General features: G+C 36.5%; 6 protein-coding genes and 2 long non-coding RNA genes across 16 annotated transcripts in view; 6 read left to right on the top strand and 2 right to left on the bottom strand.

The window, feature by feature from the left end:
- The window catches only part of LOC139817272 (uncharacterized), a 213,164-nt gene that overhangs the window by 87,615 nt on the left and 101,151 nt on the right, over nucleotides 1–24,398 (bottom strand). The window lies entirely within an intron of this gene.
- LOC139817233 (odorant receptor 4-like) lies at nucleotides 35–3,233 on the top strand. The gene is made up of 5 exons (XM_071785158.1): nucleotides 35–1,521; nucleotides 1,848–1,947; nucleotides 2,233–2,343; nucleotides 2,567–2,722; nucleotides 2,794–3,233. Exons 1-5 carry the CDS (start codon nucleotides 701–703, stop codon nucleotides 2,845–2,847), a joined length of 1,242 nt encoding a protein of 413 aa, XP_071641259.1. The 5' UTR covers nucleotides 35–700; the 3' UTR covers nucleotides 2,848–3,233.
- Nucleotides 3,271–5,687, top strand: LOC139817250 (odorant receptor 49a-like). Its single transcript, XM_071785191.1, has 5 exons — nucleotides 3,271–4,503; nucleotides 4,832–4,931; nucleotides 5,093–5,203; nucleotides 5,296–5,451; nucleotides 5,527–5,687. Exons 1-5 carry the CDS (start codon nucleotides 3,716–3,718, stop codon nucleotides 5,578–5,580), a joined length of 1,209 nt encoding a protein of 402 aa, XP_071641292.1. The 5' UTR covers nucleotides 3,271–3,715; the 3' UTR covers nucleotides 5,581–5,687.
- Nucleotides 5,229–6,009, bottom strand: LOC139817275 (uncharacterized). The gene is made up of 3 exons (XR_011733177.1): nucleotides 5,877–6,009; nucleotides 5,438–5,646; nucleotides 5,229–5,277 (listed from the first exon to the last, which is right to left on the bottom strand). It is a non-coding gene; the product is annotated as an uncharacterized lncRNA (long non-coding RNA).
- On the top strand, nucleotides 9,743–12,706 carry LOC139817234 (odorant receptor 43a-like). Of its 4 annotated transcripts, none has more exons than XM_071785160.1 (5): nucleotides 9,743–10,839; nucleotides 11,009–11,108; nucleotides 11,250–11,360; nucleotides 11,601–11,756; nucleotides 12,536–12,706. In XM_071785160.1, the coding sequence occupies exons 1-5, from the start codon at nucleotides 10,022–10,024 to the stop codon at nucleotides 12,560–12,562; spliced, it is 1,212 nt and encodes a 403-aa protein (XP_071641261.1). In that variant the 5' UTR covers nucleotides 9,743–10,021; the 3' UTR covers nucleotides 12,563–12,706. The 4 variants fall into 4 exon arrangements, with proteins under 4 accessions (XP_071641261.1, XP_071641264.1, XP_071641262.1 ...); XM_071785161.1 differs by having other exon boundaries at nucleotides 9,812–10,839; nucleotides 11,009–11,072; nucleotides 11,837–12,652; XM_071785159.1 differs by having other exon boundaries at nucleotides 9,822–10,839; nucleotides 11,837–12,651.
- On the top strand, nucleotides 13,163–15,268 carry LOC139817243 (odorant receptor 10-like). Its single transcript, XM_071785176.1, has 5 exons — nucleotides 13,163–13,961; nucleotides 14,271–14,370; nucleotides 14,470–14,580; nucleotides 14,681–14,836; nucleotides 15,011–15,268. The coding sequence occupies exons 1-5, from the start codon at nucleotides 13,168–13,170 to the stop codon at nucleotides 15,062–15,064; spliced, it is 1,215 nt and encodes a 404-aa protein (XP_071641277.1). The 5' UTR covers nucleotides 13,163–13,167; the 3' UTR covers nucleotides 15,065–15,268.
- LOC139817232 (odorant receptor 10-like) lies at nucleotides 16,858–18,898 on the top strand. The gene is made up of 5 exons (XM_071785157.1): nucleotides 16,858–17,711; nucleotides 18,059–18,158; nucleotides 18,277–18,387; nucleotides 18,515–18,670; nucleotides 18,742–18,898. The coding sequence occupies exons 1-5, from the start codon at nucleotides 16,888–16,890 to the stop codon at nucleotides 18,793–18,795; spliced, it is 1,245 nt and encodes a 414-aa protein (XP_071641258.1). The 5' UTR covers nucleotides 16,858–16,887; the 3' UTR covers nucleotides 18,796–18,898.
- LOC139817448 (odorant receptor 10-like) lies at nucleotides 21,333–23,819 on the top strand. 2 transcript variants are annotated; one of them, XM_071785547.1, is made up of 5 exons: nucleotides 21,333–22,560; nucleotides 22,657–22,756; nucleotides 22,887–22,997; nucleotides 23,133–23,288; nucleotides 23,544–23,819. In XM_071785547.1, the coding sequence occupies exons 1-5, from the start codon at nucleotides 21,752–21,754 to the stop codon at nucleotides 23,595–23,597; spliced, it is 1,230 nt and encodes a 409-aa protein (XP_071641648.1). In that variant the 5' UTR covers nucleotides 21,333–21,751; the 3' UTR covers nucleotides 23,598–23,819. The 2 variants fall into 2 exon arrangements, with proteins under 2 accessions (XP_071641648.1, XP_071641649.1); XM_071785548.1 differs by lacking the exon at nucleotides 22,887–22,997 and having other exon boundaries at nucleotides 21,334–22,560.

The raw sequence follows: 24,398 nt of genomic DNA, 5'->3' as shown, positions 1-24,398 counted from the left end.
TGTTTTCTTCTTTGTTGACACGCAAACGCGGCACATATTCTGTTTTTACAAAAAGAGAGACCCTCGTCATTATACATTTGTCTGGTCATACTAGAGTTTCTCGTACTGCTTGACAACCTGTCAATATAAAAGAACCCATATTTCGATACAAAGCGAAAATATTTCCCAATATTATTTCATAAAATATATTACAAAATTTTTATTTTGATGATATAAGAACAATTTTGCTTCATTATAAAATAATTTCTTTAGTTTGGACGACATATCTTAAGATAGAATAAAGCATTTCTCTCAATTAAATACGTACAGTAATAATATATGTTTCCATGCGAGTCACTTTTAAGTATTACATAATATACATGTATACATATATGCGAAATCGTATTCATCCACGTATAACATCGTGCTAAGTCTTAGAAAATATATCTACGAAGAACGTAGATCTCTTCCGTTCATGAACAGAATAATTCATGAACGGAAAATGTGCGGTGCACCACACAAGGAAACCTTGAACCCTTTCACGGAAGTTAGAAAAAATGCGATTATAAAGTTTACCCTTCGTTTCCTGCCGATCACTTAAATTGATCGCCCCTTTCCTAGAAGGGAAGTGCGCGCGGAATAGCGCAGCCGCATTTGACTTTCCGCACTCGAGCTCTCGCACAATCCTGTCAGTAATCATCGAGCTTTCACCGACTCAACAATGCATGAAACCGTCATCACAGAGAAGGCAAATCCAGTCGCGATCGTTTACGATCACAAGAAGAATATGCAGCTGAGCATCCAGCTGAATCGTTGGCTTTTAAAGCCGATCGGTGCCTGGCCGAAATCAACCGAGATTTCAAGTATCGAGAGATACGCGTACGCGCTGGTGAACATCATTTGCACCAGCCTGATCGGCTTCCTCTTCGTACCCTCCGCAATCTACCTGGTGCTCGAAATGGATGACGCGTACAATATCTTGAAACTTACTGGACCGTTGAATTTCTGCCTGATGGCCGTCGTCAAATACTCCTCACTGATCTTCCGCGAGAACGACATTCGCAGGGGTATCGAGCATATCGCGAGCGACTGGACGAACACTCAGCATTACGGCGATCGGATGATCATGATAAGAAACGCGAAATTCGGTCGGCGTCTCGTGACGATCTGCGCATTCTTCATGTACGGCGGTTTCATGTTCTATTATCTCGCTCTACCGTTCAATAACGGCAAGATCACGGAGGACGGTGGTAACTTGACGTATCGACCACTAATGTACCCGGTCGCCAGGGTGCTAATCGACGCGAGACACAGTCCCGTCAGTGAGATTTTCTTCTGGATACAGTGCCTCTCGGGTTTTATCGTGCATTCCATCAGTACCGGCGCATGTAGCTTAGCCGCTGCTTTCGCGATGCACGCTTACGGCCGTCTGGAAGTCTTAATACAATGGATAGAACACTTGGTGGACGGACGGGAAGATTTGTGCGATAACGTGGATGAGAGGCTAACAATAATCGTGCAACAGCACGTTCGAATCTTAGAGTAAGTCGCTCTCCGACGAGCATCGTCGGTACTCTTGCATTCAATATATATATGGAGGAGTAAAAGTCATAGTGGTGTAAGTCAAATTTTTTTAAATTTTTTTTCGCGTGCATATTATAGATGCAATCTATACAATATATAAATTGCATCTATGCACACGAAAAAATATTATTAAAAATTTGACTTACACCACTGTGGTTTTTACCCCTCCATATGTATCTGTACAGGGCGCTGCAATTTATTTTTAATCATATAGAAACAATTAACAAAGTCATATTTTTCCTACAAAACATTTTCTACGTGATAACGTGTCGGTTACTTTTTAGTTTTGTATCGCTAACGGACAAGATACTGCGTGAAATATCCGTCGTGGAAATTGCAGGCTGTACATTAAGCATGTGTTTTCTTGGATATTATATTATCATGGTATGCATATCGTACAAAAAGTACGTACCACGCGAAGCGCATTGCTATACTAAAACAACAGTCTAATTTACACCGACTGTTCGATACGCGTAAAAATACTATATTCGTATCAAATCCGTATCAAATCTCGGTTTACACCAGTATAACCCGAGATTTAACACGGATTTGATACGAAATAGTACTTGGCACGCGTACCAAACGGTCGGTGTAAACTAGGCCAATATCAGATTCGCGATTTATAACAGGTAAGATGTAATTCCGAATACAGGAATCTTTACGTTCCAGGAATGGGAGACTAGAGAAATGACAAGTTATGTAACGAACATTACTTTATATATATCTCTTACTTTCAATATTTTTATACTTTGTTACATCGGCGAGCTTGTTAGCGAGAAGGTAAAATCATACAGTCCTAATTTAATTCCTCTGCACCTCTGATAAATTTAATGTCAAATCTCACAAATACAATACATTTCACAGTATAACATAATTTTAAGATACGAGCAATAGAATAATTTAATAATATATAAAGAAAATAAAATTCAGAATCTTATAAAGTAATTCTTAACGAGTATAGAAAGTTATATTTATTCGTATAAAAAAATAATCTTGTAACCAGTGTAAGGAGATCGGCGAGGTATCGTACATGATCGATTGGCATCGTCTACCAGGAACAAGAAGCCTCGCTCTCGTGTTGATGATCGCTATGTCCAATACATCGGTCAAACTTACCGCCGCAAATCTCTTTGAGTTGTCTATAAGTACTTTCGGCAACGTGAGTAACGCAATGTCTATCGTATCTTTTTGCGAGTAGCATGATTTACACATCCTTCATCCAATTAACAGGTGGTTAAGACGTCGATTGCCTACTTGAACATGCTGCGTACATTAACTACGTAAAACTTGTCCGAGGTATAGAAATGAATAATACGACCACTGATTGCAAATAATTAAATGTCAATTAGTTATCCAATATGTATCGAGAAAAAAGAGAAATAAATGTAATTTTAATAAATAAGAGATTGACATATTTATTATTATTTATTAATATAAATATTGATATTCTCTGAAAAAGAGAGTACGAGTATGTCTCGTCTAGTTTTCTACTAAAATGTGTCTCAGAGCTGCACACATCATTACACGATATAAAATCATGCAAACCGCAATCTAAAATACTTGTAGAATTTTGTATATATTTTGTAAACTTTCATATTACTATTATATCGTCGCGCTTATAATTTGTAATTAAAACAAACTTTCAGCTATCAGTGGGTTGCAGTAATCATTAGATAATGCATGTATATAAACTATAATATTTTACCTGGTATGACATTCTGCTTGCACGGCAACAGGAGCAAATTACCTGATTTTACCCATTCCGGCTTATAAATTTACACTTTACGAAGCGGTATATGTACGTGCATCACACACGGCAATTCTTTGAAACGTTGCATTCATCCGACACTTTAGCACGTACAATTCGCTAGAGTCTCTTTCGCGTAACCCTGTCATTATGCGCAGACGTTTTGTGCACGCAAGCGCGGCGCACACTACTCTTCCCGTAGAAAGAGAGACCGTCCATTATCACATACATCTGTCCAGTCATGCTCGAGCTTCTGGTCCCACCTGACCATCTGTCACCCGAAATGCGGAAACGGTATTAATGCTATTAACGAAAATTCTCAACGCCCGGAAAAAAAACGAAACGAGCGCAGAAATCGCGTGTTAAATATTAATTTAAAAACAAAAAAAGAAAGTGCAGTTAATTATGGGAGATTCGATGAAGATGAACAGTGAAAATGATTTCAATTACGCAGTGCAAGTGACTCGCATTATCATGCGAATGATCGGCGCGTGGCCAATTTCCCGTTACGCTTCCAGTGTGGAAAGAATCGCGACTCGCTTACATAAAGTCTTTTGCTACTTTCTATTCGCGTTCATCATCGTGCCGGGTCTCCTGCTGATGTTCTTGAAGGAGCGCGATTTCAAACGTAGAGTGAGATTACTCGGGCCGCTTCTGAATTGTTGGATGGGTTTCATGAAGTACAGCCTGCTCGTGTACCACGCGAGAGAGATTCAATATTGTCTGAAGCAGGCGCGGCAGGATTGGGGGGATACGGTTGATTTGAGGCATCGGCAAGCGATGCTATCCAAGGCGAGGATAGGGCGAAAATTCGCGATTGTCTCTGCCGTCTTCATGTACGTCGGCGGATTGTCTTACCGTACTGTCGTGCCGCTCTCGAAAGGACGAATGCTCACGCCGATGAACACCACGGTGAGAGCGCTGGCATGCCCGAGCTACTTCGTCAAGTTCGACGAACAGGCCTCGCCGGCATACGAGATCGTCTTCACTCTGCAATTCTTCGCAGGATTGCTCACCTACTCGGTAACAGTCGGCGCGGCCGGATTGGCCGCGTTTTTCGTCATGCACGTTTGCGGACAACTAAGTGTCTTGATAGGCAAGTTCCAGCATCTCAACGACATGCCGGAACCGAACGATAGGGATGTCGCGATATTGCTGGCTGATATCGTAGAGCATCAAATAAAAGTGAGACGGTGAGTCGACAAAGATGAACGTGATGGGAAAGATTTTTATGGAAGTGAAACGCTTTATTAATTTTGTTGAGTGCGGATAATTACTAAACGGAATTGATATAACAGAATTAGAATGTCACTATTGCGATAATTTCCTTCAGATTATGTCTATTACAGAAAATACAACAAAACGTTCCGATTAAAATTATAAAATTATTACAATTATCACACATACGACAAATACTATTATTTTATTTTAACATTTTATTAAATATATCTTAATATAATGTTGTAAGCAAAACTGATACAAATAATACAATCATTAAAGAGATAAATCGTCTAATTACAGTTTCCTAAAACAAGTAGAGGAATCCATGCGATATGTATGGTTAGTGGAAATAGTGGGCTGTACTATACTTTTATGTCTTACGGGGTACTACGTTATTATGGTAATCTCGTCGAACAATTTCCGCGAGGCGGAATCTTTTATCTATGCGTAATAATTTGACAGTTCTAACTGATTCTCGCATAAAAATTAATACTGAGATAGTATTTGTTAAATATTATTGTATCGCAAGCTTCGTGTATTGCAACAGTGATAACTTTATAGGAATGGGAAAGTAGCGATTCTACAGCCATGTTAACTATGTCTGTGATACTTACATCTTTCGCTTTTTCCATTTTTACTAATTGCTACGTCGGTCAACTGTTGACAGATCAGGTAGCTAGTGTTGACATTCACATTACGCGCTGTCTAAATTGAACACCAACGTCTTCATAAGAACAAAATATATACTTAATTAATTGTGACAGAGCCTGAAGCTTGGGTTAATGACGTCCACGACCAATTGGCATCGTCTTCCGCATAAAAGGGCTCGAACTCTAATCCTGATAATGGCGGTTTCTAATATTCCGGCAAAAATCTCAGCGGGCAAAATGATAGAAATGTCTCTACCTACGTTCAGTAATGTAAGTTGAAATCTTGTCTCATTTTAACTTGTGTGTGCCAGTATTAAATTATATGTTTGTTTCGTTATTTCATAGATCGTTAGAACATCAATGGCGTACTTTAATCTACTCCGAAAATTCATCACATAACTTTGATGAAATTGACTGTCATAACAATTCAGTACTCAAATATTAATTATCTGTAATTAACGCCACCTTTGAAACGAATGGATAAGATAAACAATCAATACTTCTTATTTTAATGTTAATCTCTCCCTTTACCTTTTATGAATCTTAAAACATTTCATAAAAAATAAGAGAAAGTTAAACAGCATTTTTTCGGCATTTACATTTACTTAAGATTATTAACTTTAAGATTACTTGTTGCAAAAGATTCAATATTGACTTAATTAACAATTCGCTTATTACTGATCAATACGACTCACGATCTACGATGACCTATATAACGCAAGGTAGATGTACTTTTGTCAAAAGCCGTCTCATGTAAATCGATTCCATCTTGTAATTCCGTCCTGTAATTCCTCGAATTCGCAAAATATGCACGCACGTAACCCGTTGCACGTAACCCTCGAACTTTTAACTGCGCTGCGATAGAAGCAACCGAGGTAGAGACATGCAAACTGGCACGTTTAATCGTATTTTTACCTGTCAGTTGCAATCATGCGATCGCTTTGCAAACAAGTGAGAGGGATTTCCTCCGATTCGTCCATAATGCCATAATCGAACGAACGGATTCACGGAATTCCAACTATGAGTTGGAAATTAGATACACCGTACAGATGCATAAAACGATTCCAACGATTCTAAAACTGATTGGTATATCATAAAAAATAGTGATGTTGGGTAATACGAAATAGTTCGTATAACCCGCTATATTTTTAAGTATTGCATTTTATACCCTACTATTTCTTTCTTTCGGGAATAATAATATTATAATGAGTATATATTATTATGAATAAAAATTTTAAACATATTACTTACATTTGTACGACATTATCATAAAAAAGTATAAAAATATAATAAATTATATATTATATTTATTTAATTTATAATAAATTATAAGAGATACGTAATATAATAATCATTATAAATTATATTTTAAAAGGTTGTTACCGCGTCCAACAGGTTAGCTCAGACGGTCCACGTCTGAGAATGATTTACCGTAAGATTCGAACATACTCGCACGATCATTGTCAATCTCTCATCCACGTTATCGTAGAAATCTTCCCGACTGTCTACTGGGTGTTCAATCTATTGTATATGAAGACTTTTAGGCGGCCAAGCTGCATGTGCCTAACCGGCATCGGCAGTGATGGAGTGCTATGAAACAGACACGTCGTCTATCGGGAAAAGAGTCTCGCCCTCATATATCAACCAGTCATGCTCGAGCTTCTGATCCCACCTGACCATCTGTCATCCGTAAACCCGAAACGCACATGATTTTGATGAAATGACTATTATAGGAATATAGTACTCGAATTGTCTGTAATTTAGTAATCTGTAATCTATTAATTATCTGTAATTGACACTACCTTCGAAAGGAGTGGATGAGATTACATAATCAATACTTCTTGATTTAATCTTAATTTTTTCCTTTCATTTTAAGACGTTTTGTAAGAAATCGAGTAGAGTAAATAATAAATTTTTGGCATATTTTACATTTACTTAAAATTTCTAATTTTTAGGATTAGATACTGCAAGATATATTAATCATTGACTTAATTAACAATTCGCATAGTTTTGTTAATTTAATATAATCCACGATTTATGACCTATGACCTAACTCAAGACAAACTGTTCGTACTGTCTTGCTAAAAACTGTCCCGTATGAATCGATTCTACCCTGTAATTATCTCCTATCGGCAAAAAATTGCGCGCACGCAATCTTTCGTACCAAACTTTTAATTGTGCTGCGACAGAACCACCGCGGTGACAAAGACGCGACAGCTTGCATAATGAAAACTGAGTTCATCGTACTCTCATCAGTTATGATCGTGCAACCGCTTCGCGAACAAGTAATCTAGGGAGAATTTGTGAAGAATGTTTTTCTCTCATTTCGTTCGTATATATGTCATTATCGAACATATTAATATTATTAATTTACGGAATTCCAACTGGATAGAACACATCAGCTATATCATGCACACATTGGGATTGTATTCGGCTGAATCTGAAGAAGAAAAATTTCGAGAAATCCCGAAGAAATGGACGAGATTTTTTAGAAGATTCCTCAGAATGGTTTCTGTTCTTCAACCTAATATTGTAAGTGCTTTACATATTTTTGAACATGGACGTTTAAAAGTGTTTCATGATGACCGACGAGTTTTGCTTGTGATATATTTTGAGATCAATTAAATATCCGTTTATTAAATCTTAAATTCAGGAAAACTAAGTAAAATTATTCTTGGATTGTAGGTTATATATTAAATATATGTTTTCTTAAATTATTATATAATGATATATTTACATCTATTTAATTTTTAATATGTGTAATAAGTTCATATATCCTCTATACTATATAATATATCATTCTTATATCTTAATATATAATTCTTTTTTGCTGTTATTTATTTGTCAGTCACAAATTATATATATATTTTTGAAATAAGATTTTAAACAACTTGAAAGTAATAGCTTAACACATCTGATATTTCTCATTTCACTTACGTTCAACATAATCATATTTTATTATATAGGCAAATTTTTAATGGAACAAATATGACTGTTATTTTCTTTAACATTATTTTATGTTATAGAAAATCTTCCGACAAAAATATATAATACCAGGACAATTTAAAACATTTTTTGTGATAAACATCTCTGTACCAGAAATCTTGTGATAGACCATAAAAGTACGTGAGAGCTTGTATTAGACGATCAATTGGCACCGACTTTCGAAAAAAGAGCCTTGCCATCATCTCAACTGGCAGGCTTATTGCTGGACATATAATTGGTCTATCAGCAGCTTCAGTGATGTGAGTACATCCACATTATAAATAGAAAATTAGAATTTTGTATTTTATATTAATAGTATTTGAACTACGAAAATGCAAGTTTTTTACAAAAAAACAAAAACATGCGATAAAATAAAAAATCTGATTGCAATCAAAATAAATACTTTCAGTTACACACAGATATCATAATAACGCAATTATCTTAAAAAAAGATTATAAAATCATCTATTTAAACATGCCTATTTAAATATGCTATAAACGTTTACAACTTGAGGAAGTACGATTTGTTTGAATTATAGTAAATAATTAAATTTTTGATCGAACATATATCATAAAATGCAAAGCATTTTCTGCATTTAAAAACATTAAAATAAAATTATTTATTTTATATGCCTTGTGTATAAGTATTATGTAATATATATGTATACGTATAGAAAATCGTATCTTTCGAATGCACTGTAAGTAATGTGGAACAGTATCTTATGTACAAAAGAAACACTTGCGATCCGTCTCGAGAAATTGCGGAAGATATTTTTGCGAAAAATATAAACCGCTCCGTTTATAATTCACGAACAGACACGTGCAGTATACCACACGAGAAAACCTTGAACCCTTTCATGGAAGTTAAAAAACGCGACTATAAAGTTTACCCTTCGTATCCTGCCGATCGCTTCATCGCCCTTTTCCTAGCAGGAAAGTTGCGCAGAACAGCGCATTCGCGAAGTTATAACAGATTCTTTAACTGTCAAGATAATGCATGTGTATAATATTTGTATATATGTGTAACATTTTCCGTACATGGCATTCGGCTTACGTAACTGTATGCAGCTCACAAATCACTTGGCGCGCGTAATATCATTTCTAACTCGTAAATGTAAACTTTAGGAAATCGCATTGTACTTTACGTCGCACGACGGTTTTCTTCTTTGTTGACACGCAAACGCGGCACATATTCTGTTTTTACAAAAAGAGAGACCCTCGTCATTATACATTTGTCTGGTCATATTCGAGCTTCTCGTACTGCTTGACCACCTATCAATATAAAAAGACTCATATTTCGATACAAAGCGAAAATATTTCCCAATATTATTTCATAAAATATATTACAAAATTTTTATTTTGATGATATAAGAACAATTTTGCTTCATTATAAAATAATTTCTTTAGTTTGGACGACATATTTTAAGATAGAATAAAGCATTTCTCTCAATTAAATACGTACAGTAATAATATATGTTTCCATGCGAGTCACTTTTAAGTATTACATAATATACATGTATGTACATATATGCGAAATCGTATTTCATCCACGTATAACATCGTGCTAAGTCGTAGAAAATATATCTACGAAGAACGTAGATCTCTTCCGTTCATAAACAGAATAATTCACGAACGGAAAATGTGCGGTGCACCACACGAGGAAACCTTGAACCCTTTCACGGAAGTTAGAAAAAACGCGACTACAAAGTTTACCCTTCGTTATTTTCTCCCGATCACTTGATCGCCCCTTTCCTAGAAGGGAAGAGCGCGCGGAATAGCGCAGCCGCATTTGACTTTCCGCACTCGAGCTCTCGCACAACCCTATCAGTAATCATCGAGCTTTCACCGACTCAACAATGCATGAAACCGTCATCACAGAGAAGGCAAATCCAGTCGCGACCGTTTACGATCACAAGAAAGATCTGCAGCTGAGCCTTCAGCTGAATCGTTGGATGCTGGAGCTAATCGGTGCGTGGCCGAAATCCACAATCTCATGGACAGAGAGATACGCGTACAGGCTGTTGAACGTGATTTGCACCAGTTTAATCAGCTTCCTCGTCATACCTGCCGTCGTCTGCATAGTAATCGAAATGAATGACTCATACATTATCTTGAAACTTTCTGGAGCGCTGAGTTTCTGCGTACTGGCCGTCGTGAAGTATTCCTCGCTGATCTTCCACGAGAAAGACATTCGCAGGGGTATCAAGCATATCGAGAGCGACTGGATAAATACTCTACATTACGGTGATCGGATCATCATGATTAGGAGCGCGAAATTTGGCCGACGCCTCGTAACGATCTGCGCGTTCTTCATGTACGGCGGTGCCGTCTTCTTCTATCTCGCTCTGCCGTTCAGTGTCGGCAAGATTACGGAGAGTGACGGAAACCTGACGTATCGGCCATTAGTGTATCCGGTCGCCAGAGCAATCGTCGACGTACGATACAGTCCTGTCAGTGAGATTTTCTTCTGGATGCAATGCTTGTCGGGTTTCCTCGCGCACTCCATCACCGCCACTGGATGTAGCTTGGCCGCCGTGTTCGCGATGCACGCCTACGGCCGTATAGAAATCCTAATACGGTGGATCGAGCACTTGCTGAACGAACGGAAAGATTTGTGCGATACCATGGATGAGAGATTGGCGATGATCGTGGAACAGCACGTTCGAGTTTTACGGTGAGTCACTTTCCGACGAGCATCGTCGATTCCTCATCGCGCGTTCAACATATATGTATACCTTTGTGTAGCGTTTCAATTTAATTTTAAATTGTTTAGGAACATTTTATGAAATCCTACTTTTCTGTTAAAAGTATTTTTGCGCGATAATATGTCCGTTATCTTTCAGTTTTATAGCACTAACAAACAAGATACTGCGCGAAATATCTGTCGTGGAAGTTGTGCAGTGTACAGTAAGCATGTGTCTTCTTGGATATTATGTTATCATGGTATGCATGTAAAGTGTACGAAGAGTACATACCGCGTAAAATGCATCGCTGTTTCGGAACAATATTCTAAACCGATATGTGCGGTTTACAACGACGCGCACAATATGTTCTCGAATATAGAAGAGAACCTTTACGTTGCAGGAATGGGAGAGCAAAAAGACTACAAGTTATATAACTTATATTGTCCTGCTTCTATCTTTTACGTTCAATATTTTTATATTTTGTTACATCGGCGAACTTGTTGCCGAAAAGGTAAAAAGTCCTATAATAATCGTAACATTCCTTTGTTAGATAAATTTAATGGCAAATCTTGCAAGCACATTTCTCTTCATGGTATACTTTTATAATAGCAGGAGTGTTATATTTCTATTATAATAATAAAATTTAAGAAATTTAGAATTTATTTTAGAAAGCAATTCTTAGCGACGTAAGCATAGTTATGTTTTGTATTAAAAAATAAGTAAAATTCATTAATAACAATTCTGCAAACAGTGGAAGAAGATCGGCGAGGTATCGTACATGATCGATTGGTATCGTTTATCAGGAAGAAAAGCCCTCGATGTCGTGTTGATGATTGCTATGTCCAATGCATCGATCAAATTTACCGCTGGAAATCTCTTCGAATTGTCCTTCAGTACCTTCAGCGACGTGAGTAACGCAATGTCAAATGTTTATCGTATCTATTTGCGAGCAGCAAATGACTTACGTGTTGCTCATCCAACTTGTAGGTGATTAAGACATCAGTCGCCTATTTTAACATGCTGCGTACATTAAATATATAAAACTTGTTCAAAGGGTTAAAATTATTAATGCAACCACTGATTGCAAATCAATTAATTATTTGATATGTATCAACAGAGAAATGGTTTTAAGAAAGAGAAATAGTATTTATTATCATATTTGATAAAAAAGGGAGTTTAATTTATCTGTATTACGTGAAAAGAACTGATGATATACAATTAATATAGAATAAACTTACCATTTACAATCCAAACTCGGATCTTGGTAGCCTAATAATATTTTCCGTTTTCTGTGTGATTTGATTCTAATAATCTCGAAATCGAAAACCGTTATTTACCGTTATTTAAGATAACCATCACCGAAAAAATTTAACTATTTATTGCGACTTTTGGAGATGTAAGTTTATCCAATAACTTTTATATTAACATTTTTCTGTAGATAATAAAATTTCAATGCAAGCTTACCTCTGCAGACTTCCATAAATTTTCTTCAAATCTTGCTACTTTTATTTTTAACTATTTAATAGTTATTACGTATGTAATATTTATTATTAACAATTCTTGTATCGTTCTAATACATAGGGAGACCTAGAAATGTTATTACAGGGGCTTACGGAGACCTAGAAATGTTATTACAGTAAAAAATACGCAAAGATTGTTCAGATCTATCAATTATAACCATTTCAGGTGATGAAAATAGCGTTTGCTATTTAAATATATAGTCAGTGTCAGAACGGTAGCGACATAACACTAAACTAGATAGACATGGCATGAAAATTTCCGATAACAAATAAAATGTAAATTATTACTAACTGATGTAGTGATATAGTTGATTCTTGTCGCATTAATAAAAAAGCACATTTTTATTCCTTAATAATGTCATTATACACATACTAATATATCTCATTTCGTGTTTTATCTTATTAATAACGATATTATACTACGATATATGTGATGGACAAGATATAATTTCTGATGGCTAAAGTGTCAAGAACAAAGAACGTCGCCCTTTCATATAATACAAATAACATTAAGAATACTATTCGTTAAACAAAAGGGAATAATAGCTACAAACTTGATTGCATTCGTCGACCGAGCTATCTCACAAATAGTGTTTTAGATGTTCTCGTATAACAACCACTGCGATTTCATGCAACAAGTAACTATAGATATCGATTACGTTCTGTCTCAGCCGGACGGTGTAATAATTTGTTCTCTCTCCTCGCGTGTCCGCGCAGGCGCTGGCACAACCACTGCTTCGTTGAGAAACGCAGCCAGTAGTAGTGATCAGTACCTAGCGCGCCTTCCGTGAATCGACTATGAAGCGAGCTTCTAGAGAAACCACCGTGGACGTTTACAGGCGAGATAATGATTATAGTTTGCAGTTTAATCGTTGGTTTCTGAGATCGATAGGCGCCTGGCCGGAATTAAAGACGAATTCGATGACCAGGAATATCCTGATGAATATTCTACGATTAACGTGTCACTCTTTAATAGCTTTCACCGTGGTACCTTCTATATTATATATATTGTTTGAAGAGAAGGATTTCCGCCTGAAACTCAAGGCTATAGGGCCTACGAGCCATCTTCTCATGGGCGGAATCAATTACTGTTCTCTCCTGCACCAAAACGATCGGATACGCACGTCTATAGAACATATGGAGACCGATTGGCGGATGGCGAAGAGAGGACACGATCGGAAATTGATGCTGAAAAACGCGAGAGTGGGACGCGCTATAGCGGGTGTTTGCGCGCTCATCATGCAGGGTGGTGTTATTTGTTACAATATAGCGAGGGGGATGTCGCGGATAGCCGTGGTGATCGGCAACAAGACGATCGAGACGGGTCGCCTACCGTGTCCGTCTTTCAACAAATTCGTGGACACCAGGCTTAGCCCGGTGTACGAGGTCGTGCTCGCGTTGCAGTGTCTCTCGACTATCGTGGTGAACAACATCACGATCGGCGCGTGCGGTCTCGCCGCCGTTTTCGCGATGCACGCTTCCGGCCAGCTCAACGTGGTGATGCTACGTCTCGAGGAACTCGTCACGGAAGAGCAAGATCTTCTCCAGTTGAGACTGGCGAACATCGTGGAGCATCATCTGCGAGCGTTGAGGTAAGAATCTTAAAAGATTACGCGCAGATCGACTTTAATTATTCAGAAATGATACACAGTTGTATTTTATAAATTTTTACTGGCCTTTAGATGATCTCGTGCATGTAAAACTTTTCTCGTAAAACGTAATTTTTGCTTGCTTTTAAAAAGTGCCAGGAAACTATAACACGTTGGATATATTATTTTATAACGCTTTTTCTTAAATATGACATATTTGCAGAATTGCAACTATCGCGGCTGTAGGATATTCGGATAAAAATGTTGAGTAGCTTTAACGTCGCGGCTATGCTGTGGGTGTGTCGATTACAGGTTTCTTTCACAATTGGAGGCAATTATGCGCCAGATATGTTTTGTGGAATTAGTCGGGTGTACGTTCAACTTATGCATGCTAGGATATTACACCATTACGGTATGCTAAATATTTGAGAAAGGTGAATATATAACAGATCGCCTATCGTTATTTCCTATTTTAATTTTAAACGCTCTATCACTTTATGTGTCTTTTCAGGAATGGCATGAAGAGAGTATAAACACTATAATAACATATGTCATGGTACTGACATCGATGATGTTTAATATCTTCATATTTTGCTTCATTGGCGAACTCGTAACGGATCAGGTAAAGTAATCTTTTATCTCTAAAAGCTTTTTTTATTAGTTTGTCTGTAATGATTAAAATATTATTTGTGCTTGGATTAACGGATTTAATTTCGTGATAGTGTAAAAAAGTTGGTGAAGTAGCTTATATGACTGATTGGTATGAATTGCCGCATAAAATTGTTCTCGATCTCATTTTAATAATCTTACGATCAAGAGTTGTTATCAAAATCACGGCAGGAAAGATATTTCATATGTCTATCCAGACTTTCGGTGTTGTGAGTATTATGAAAATTATAAATATAACTTCTAAAATTATAATAAAATAAATTTAGTAGTATTTTCTATTACTGACGTATACGCAAAAAGTATAAATGTATAATTATTATGTATACATTTATTTTGAATAATAACAACATATTAAAATTAATGATAATATTAAACATTTTTAGGTAATTAAAACATCTGTCGCATACTTGAACATGCTTCGAACTTTGACTATGTAAATTGTATATGACGAAATACGAGTATTTGTATTTTCTCTATAATAGATATTATAAAATATAAACTATTTCTCGTATGAACTGTTTTATACATAAATATAATATAAATCTAATTCACATATGAACGTGCAAATATATAAGTAATAATACAGGATGTTCATAAAGTTTTTCCCTGATTACAAAACGTTATAACTGACATACTATTTTAGATAGAGATATGCGGTTTGTGGCATTCTATATATAGCTAAACTCACCAAGTTTCGGTATTGTTTTCACTTCTTCATGTATTTTCGCACTTCTGACGTTAAATCTCTACAAATGCATTTTTTTAAATGTATGAATCTTATAATACATCATTTTAATGTACCTACAATAATCTTATATACATATATATATACTATATATAAAATTAATTTTTAAAATGCAGTATATTTGATATTTCATATAATAAATATGTTTGATGAAAAAAACAATCCCCTTGCTAGTGCAAAAAAAACGGTGAGGTATCGTACATGATCGATTGGCATCGTCTACGAGGAAAAAGGGTCTCGCTCTCATACTGATCAACACCATATGTCAAATTCATTTGTCAAGCTTACCGTCGCGAATTTTATCAAACTGTCCCTTAGTATTTTTGACGATGTAAGTAAAACGTTGTTTATCAAATTTGTTTACGAATCGTATGACGATTATGTGTCGTTTATCTAAACAGGTGGTTAATACATCGGTTGCCTACTTGAATATGTTACGTACATTACCTACTTAGAAATTCGAAATGTACAAGTAACGTTATAACTTTATTACATTTATATAGAGAGTAATATATATAGTAAAAAAGGACTAGCAATTTCATAAAATCAATTAGTCATCCAATGTCGCATAAAAATAAAGAGTAAAAAAAATAAGAAATAAATGCAAATTTAATAAATAAAAAATATGTGCATTAAAAGTTTGGCGTTTATTTTAAAATATATTACTTCTTTAATATCTGATCTCTCTCTAAGTTTCTTCTACTTATACTATTTACAATTGAATTCTCTAATGAATTTTTAGAGCATGATCATATTTTTATTATACATTAGAAAATTATTTCCAAAGGACCCCGCAACGGTCATGGGGGGTTTTGGCTCCCAGTCAAATTTGACAATAATGTAGGATAATGTAGTTCATAACATGCTGATAAAAGTGTCCATAGGCACCAAGCCCAAAAATGGACAGTTTCAGAGATATAAAGCATTAAAGAGTGGAAAAATGAGGGTTTCAGGTTTCAGCTAATGGCAGTTTGCAACAGGCTGAATGCCATGCTTTCACTAAAACATTTACTTGATTGCTGGATGAATTATACTTATTAACACGATTAATTTATTTACACATTGTAAGAGTTATAAAATTATATACTTTCAAGTAGAATAAAAAAGCAAGCACAACGATGTTATATTCTGTTTAGTACACAGATATAAATAATCAATATATAAAACATTGCAATATTTTATAATACTCTAAAGAAGAATTCTTGAAAAGGAGAATCACATCGCGATTCTTATATCAATGACATCCCGACTGCTTCGCGGAAGATATCTATGGGGAAGAGAATACAAGTTTTACGCACATAATTCACGGAACAGTGACCACTATATCATACAAGGAAGAGGAAGAGGTGAATCCCCTCTTGGAACTCACGTAAAAGTCAATATAAAATGCACCCTTCAACTTCATGACATGACTGATCGTTTGATCGCTCTTCCCTTGAAAGTCGAGCGCGCAAGCGCTCGACGCTATCCGTCCTTCAATCCTTTCAGTACTACCTGAGCTTCCGTGCTTTCACGATGCGCGGATCACCGTCTATTCAGAAGTCAAGTCCGGTCGCGATCGCGTACGATCATGAGAAATACGTGCGGCTGAGCATCCAGCAGACCCGTTGGATACTGAAGTCAATCGGCGCCTGGCCGAGATCACTCGAATCCACCTCTCCGTTAAACAGATACGCGCACTTGCTGATGAACGTAATTTGCATCGGTCTGGTCATCTTCCTCTTCGTCCCGTGCGCCTTATTCGTCGCGCTCGAAGTCGAGGACACGTACAGCACCTTGAAGTTCACCGGGCCGCTGAGCTTCTGCCTGATGGTATTCCTGAAGTACATCTCACTGATCTTTCACGGAAGAGATATCCGCGTGTGCGTCGAGCACGTCAAAAGCGACTGGATGAACACGCGGCATCGCGGTGATCGCGCGATCATGGTCAGGAACGCGGAGTTCGGCCGTCGTCTCGTGATGATCTGCACGATCTTCACGTACGGCAGTGCCGCGTTCTATCACATCGCCATGCCGATCAGCGCGGGCAAGATTACGGAGGAGGACAGTAACATGACGTATCAGCCACTGGTGTATCCGGTCGCTAGGGCGATCGTCGACACGCGTCACAGTCCGATTAGTGAGATTTTCTTTTGGCTACAGTGCGTAGCGGGTTTCGTTACGCAAGCGGTCACAGCCGCCGCCTGTTGTTTGACTGTCGTTTTAGCGATACACGCTTGCGGCCGTTTGGAGGTTCTCGTACAGTGGATCGTGCATCTGGTGGACGGGCGAGAGGATTTTTGTAACAACGTGGACGAGAGGCTGGCGATAATTGTGCGAGAACATGTGCGAATTTTGCGGTAAGTTTGCTATCCAGGAAATAATAATTATCTTCCTTAAATGTGTTGTATCAGGCATGGTCAACTTCGAGCTTCGGAGCTGCTACGACACTTCTCCCTTTCCATCTGCTCCATCCAAGAGCGAAGGAAAAAGGCTCCTCCGTTGGATGTGTCGTGACTGCGGAGCTCGAAGTTGACCATACCTGTGTTATATACTAAAAATTCTTAATTTCTACGCAAGAAAAAAGTTTTATTGGCAAAATAATTCGCACAAAAAAGAATTGTGAAAATTATATATTGTTTTCTTATCTGCAATTTTATGACTGACTGATTCCTATATGTCCAACCATACGTGTAATGTTTTGCAGTTTTATATCGTTAACGGAAAAAATATTGCACGAAATATCTCTCGTGGAAATTGTAGGATGTACGCTAAACTTGTGTTTTCTTGGATATTACGTTATCATGGTAGGCATATCGTGCAAAATGTACGTGCGGCAGAGCACGCTATTTCGCAGTAATATCAGAATACGATCGATGCTATGCAGAATATGTGTTTCCGAAAATAAGAATTTTCAAATTGCAGGAATGGGAAATCGGCGATTTCGCAACTTACGTAACATACATTATTCTGCTTATATCTTTCACCTTCAATATCTTCCTATTTTGTTATATAGGTGAACTTGTCGCCGAGCAGGTATAATTTCTCACTATCAAATATTAAAATATACGCGATTTTACGAAATAATTTTTATTGCTACAAATGTAAGGTAATGTGTAATATATTTAATAAATTAATAAATTAATCTTGTAAATATATACAGTGCAAGAGGATTAGTGAAATATCGTACATGATCGATTGGCATCGTCTAGCGGGAAGGAAAGCTCTCGCTGTTATATTAATGATCGCGATGTCCAATTCATCGGTCAAACTTACTGCTGGAAATATCATCGATTTATCGATAAGCAGTTTCGGTGATGTAAGTACTAATATGAATTAATTGTAAATAATTCATAAAATTAATTTATAAATCGTTCATTAAACAAACAGGTGATTAAGACGTCGGTTGCCTACTTGAATATGTTACGTAAACTAACTTCTTAAAAATTTTCTTCTTAAAAAAGTGTATAAATTATTTATATTGATGAATTGTATTTGCAATAAATAATAATATTTGAACAATAAATGATAAGATTGAACTTTAGAAGATACATGTCAATTAGTCATCCAACTTTGCATGGAAATAAAGAGAAAAGGATGGGATGTATTAAATTAACACTTATCTAAAAATCTATCACATCTTCTATGTCTAAATACGTTTAATTTGCCGTATATGTAAATTCTCTCTGTCTAAATATGCGCAGTCTATCGCATATATAAATCTTCTATTACTTTTACATATTCATAATTATTTAAAAAAACAATATACACTCAACAAGCTCCGTCTTTATTTCGTATTTTTTCTATTAATACCTACTCAACTTAAAGCGTGCTTACAATTATTTGTTTCGCTTCTATTTTATTTGATATGCTCTCAAGAGCATGTCAAATAAAATAGAATAGAGTTCTTAATGAAACAATTTTGAGCAAAACGTCAAGTAAAGCATACGATCTTCCCGTATGCAGAACGAAAGACATATATCTTGTAACGTAAAGAACTATATTTCACGAATGAAAAATTCATCGTGTTTACGTAACGTGACTTATAACTGACGGCACTTGTTCAATCATTTTCTATACCTTCATTGCTCGTATACCGCACATTACGCTGAGATGCAACAAGCTTCTATATGCAACAAGTTGCGGTACTATAAATATCAATTATGCACAGTCAGCCGACACAGCAATGTATTTTCTCTCGGGAAATAAGCTATATGTCCGCGCAGGCACTGCCTTAACTATATACTGCTTATCATCGAGACATACGGTCAGTAGTAAAGACTAGTATTTGACATGCCTGCCGCAGATTAAGCACAATGCGTTCCTCCCACGAGTCCAAAATAGGTATTTACAGCTATTTTGGACTCGTGAGAGGACCGAAATAACGATTATAGTCTTGAATTGAATTCCGTTGGATCTTGACAGGTGTTTAGCCAGAATTATTGACGAGCTCGGCAGTTGAAAAAATTATATTAAAAATTCTGAGATTAACGTTCCTTGATAGGTCTCACTGTGATACCTTCTATTGTACATTCTTTTCGAAAAGAAAAATATCCGTTTAAAACTGAAGGTCGTAGAACTCACGAATCACTGACTCGTGGGTGATATAAATTATTATTCGCTGTTGTATCAAAAAGGGCAGATAGTTAAATCTATCGAACATACGGAGGCCGATTGGCGAATGACGAGGGGAGAGGGCGATCAAGAAATTATGTTGAGAAACGGCCGGTGCAAGAATGGGCGTTATAGCTGACGTTTATGCGCTCATTATGCGTGGTATCTTTTTTTATAACATAGGGAGGGAAACATAGGTTAATTACCATGTCCGTCTTTCAACAAGCTCGTGGACACCAGGTTTACCCCGGTGGACGAGGTCGTATTCATGCTTCAGTGCCTCTCGTCCCTCGTGGTAAATAACACCACGAGGTTGGTGCGTGTGGTCTAGCCGCAGTATTCGCGATGCATTCATTTGGTCTGCTTGGTGTAGTGATGTCGCGACTGAAAGAACTTGATGAGGAAAAACAACGCGACGTCGTTCAGAGAACACTGATGAATCTCGTGGAGCGTCATTTACGATTTATTCAGGCAAGATGGCTGTATAATTTATCATTGTGCACACATGTACTTTTGAATATCTGTAAGATAATAATAAAATAATCGAATCTAAATAATCATTTAACTAAATTTATTTAAAATTACTTTCTTGTAAACTGTTATTTTACTGTTATTAATATTATTATAATATATTACATTAAATATTATAATAATATTAATTATAATATTAATAATGTTATTATAATGTTATATTAAAATAATTTTAAATGTATTCTTAGAAGCTTAATATTTTGTCTATAAAAGCTCTCTAGAATAATAATTATTTTCACTATAAGATATATTGGATAGAAACATTGAATGTTATCGAATGTAATACATGCAATTACTGTTGAGTGCATCAATTTCAGGTTTCTTTGGCGCATGGAGATAATTATGTGTCAAGTATGCCTTGTGAAATTAACCGGTTTGATAGTAAACGACATCTTGATTCAAGAAATTTAATCTTAAATCACGACAATGTAAAAAAGTTGAAAGATGAAGTAGCTTATATGACAAATTAATACCAGTAAAATTATGCTCAATCTGATTTTAATAATTTTACGATCGAGCATAGTTATCAAAATTACTGCAAAATATTTATATTCATAGATTAATCACTCAACTTTCGGTGATATAAGTATTCGAAAAAAACCAGTGTTTTTTATATATTACAAGTTATATGCAAATTAAGTTTTTTTAATTAATTTAAATAATTAAAACTTCTGTGGCATAGTTGAATATGCTTAGAACTTTAACTGTGTAAATATTATACAATATAGAACGTGAGTCTTAAATAATATCTGTCATAATAAATATTTTCCACAAAATTATTATATATGTATATTGTACATGTAAAAATTGTGCATAATATGCATTTTAAATAGTAGATTTGTATAATGTTGCGACTTGTCAATCTTCTCATTATCTTTTTTATCAATTTTTACTTTAGTTCGCATTAAGAAAAATAATTTTCCTTCTGCGCAACAGAATAAATTAATTTTACAAATTATAAATATTATGCAAGTTAAATAGTTTACGATTTTATACTTGATTTATCACTTGCGAAACAACTGTACTGCACACGTCACAATTCGCATGTTATCTACATGTCTTTACTTGCAACTGGCGGTGCAACAAGTAGCGATTATCGATTAGCAGACTGTCTCCCGCCTCTTCCACGTATAGAATACTCCGAATGAAGATCTGCGCAATCGCCACATTGACTTTCTCCGCTTCCACTGAAAAACGGCATAACGGGAGGGTGGTCAGTAACAGTCAGTAACTTGCGCGCTTCGAAAGAACGATCATGACGATCGCACCCGAATCCGAAAAGCCGACGTCAGCTCTGTATCGCCGTAACGAACACGATTATAGCCTTCAGCTGAATCGCTGGTTTTTGAAACCGATCGGTGCCTGGCCGGAGTCGCGCGCTACCACGATCACCGAGAGACTCCTGTCGCGAATCATCCAGATAACATGCTACGCCCTCATAGCTTTCACGGTTGTGCCTAGCATGCTGTACTTCTATTTCGAAGAGCAGGATCTCTTGACTAAGATGAATTCGGTGGGTCCCGTGAGCCACTGGATTATGAGCGGAATGAATTATACCTCTTTGCTGTGGCGCAGCGAGGACATACGTCGTTGCATCGAGCACATGGAGAGCGATTGGTGCGCGGTGAGCAGAAACGTGGATCGCGGATCGATGCTCAGATACGCCAAATTCGGCCGTTCCGTGGCTGGATTTTGCGCCGTTTTCATGCACTGCGGTGTGTTCTCGTACAGTGTGGTGAACAGTTTAACGCCGATGATCTTCGTGATCGGCAACGAGACTATCTCGGCGCGACGGCTCCCTTGTCCGTTCTACAGCAAGCTACTGGACACCAGCCGCGATCCGGCGAACGAGATCGTGCTGATGATACAATTCCTGTCCGGTTTCATAGCTAATTCCATCACCGTAGGTGCGTGCAGTCTCGCTGCGGTTTTCGCGATGCACGTGTGCGGCCAATTCGCCGTGCTCTACACGTGGCTGAACGAGCTGATCGACGACAGAAAGGAGAAGCAGACCGCCGAGCGCAAACTGGCGAACATAGTCGAGCATCATCTACGTGTGCTAAAGTAAGGTATCTCGCCTAATTCAGTTTATAAAAAATTTGCAAGATTTACGATATGTACTAAATATATTGAAAATTAAAATAATTATGGTATTTCCAGTTTCATATCACGCTTCGAAAAAATTATGAATCAAATATGCTTGGTGGAATTATTTGGATGCACGATAAATTTGTGCCTGCTCGGCTTCTGTACTATCAAGGTATGATAAAAATATGACTGGATATATCCTTTTTTTTTCTTTGAAATAAAAATGCACACTTTTTGACATGACACTTTTCTTTTTTAACATTTTTCTTTTCTTTTTGTGGCACTCGGTTTTGCAATTTCAGGAATGGAATGCAAGAAACACGAAGACTATAACAACATACGGTCTTGTGTTCATATCATTATCTTTTAATATCTTTATATTTTGTTACATCGGTGAAATAATCACGGAGCAGGTAATGCGTGCAAGCAAACCACAAAACTGCTTGTTTCGATTGTTATTTATATTTATGTTGTAACAAAAATATTGAAAATATTTATTCAATCAATCCACAAAAATATTCTCGTAATATTCATAAAATTAACTGCAGTGTAAAAAGGTTGGCGAAATGGCTTACTTTACTAATTGGTACCTTTTACCCCATAAAACTGCCCTTGGAATGGTGCTGATAATATCGAGATCCGGTGTTGTGATTAAAATTACTGCTGGAAAATTGATTCAACTCTCTTTAATGACATTTGGTGATGTAAGTATACATTTCGGCAACATCGAACATTTTCATCCAAAAATGAAGTTTCGTTATTTCCTGTATTCTTTATTGTATTTTTGCTATAGTGCGTACATTATAAATCTTTTCCACTTTATACACGTAAAATAATTTAACTTAATAAAGCTTTAAAAAAAAATTATTTATAAAAAAATTTATATTTTATAGAATTATTAGCATAATAATTAATCTTATAGAATTTATTTTATTTCGTCCATTGTTCCTTTATTCTAGGTGATTAAAACATCTGCGGCATATCTGAATATACTTCGTACTATAATGTACTAACATATACATATTACGTAAAAAATAGGCGTCAATTAAATACCCAAGCAAGAGGAAACTATTTTAAAGCTATTAGTAATGCCATTTTTCTTAATTATTAATAATAATATAATTATTAAACTCAATTAGGCAATAAAAGCCAAGCGTAGATTATTTTCGCTAAAATTTTAATACAATGTCAATCACTATTAGAATGTGAATTACAATACGTACGTTTCAACCCTTTTTGGGGTCATCCTCAGCGCGTTGCTTACACATTATATAAAGCTAAATCTAAATCTTCATAGGGCCTTCTTTTCCCGTAAACTATTGGCGAATCGGTTAATTCTAACGGTCGTTTAGGCAAGTGCGCACTCCGAAGCTTCCTTAGGTGTCTTCGTGTGTAATTTCCTGGTTTGAGAGCCAAGAAATTTGCATCTCGTCATGGTATATACGATTGTGAGACACAGCTAGATAGTGCAGTTATTAAATAGTTCGCAATTACGATTGTCCGTGTAAGTGGTGGACTAACGATATCATTGTTCTTACAAAAGCAATGGAGCGGACCGTGTCTCGTCGACATTTTAACGGGACACGGTCCGCTCCATTGTTTTTGTAAGAACAATGATATCGTTAGTCCACCATTTTAACATTTTAACGGGACACGGTCCGCTCCATTGCTTTTGTAAGAACAATGATATCGTTAGTCCACCATTTACACGGACAATCGTAATTGCGAACTATTTAATAACTGCACTATCTGTGTCTCACAATCGTACCATGACGAGATGCAAGCAAATTTCTTGGCTCTCAAACCAGGAAATT

The sequence above is a fragment of the Temnothorax longispinosus genome, chromosome 8, assembly GCF_030848805.1.
Source record: "Temnothorax longispinosus isolate EJ_2023e chromosome 8, Tlon_JGU_v1, whole genome shotgun sequence".
In the NCBI taxonomy this organism is placed as follows: domain Eukaryota; kingdom Metazoa; phylum Arthropoda; class Insecta; order Hymenoptera; family Formicidae; genus Temnothorax; species Temnothorax longispinosus.
Note: the sequence above shows the minus strand (reverse complement) of the source record. Positions and strands in the feature narration are given on the sequence as shown.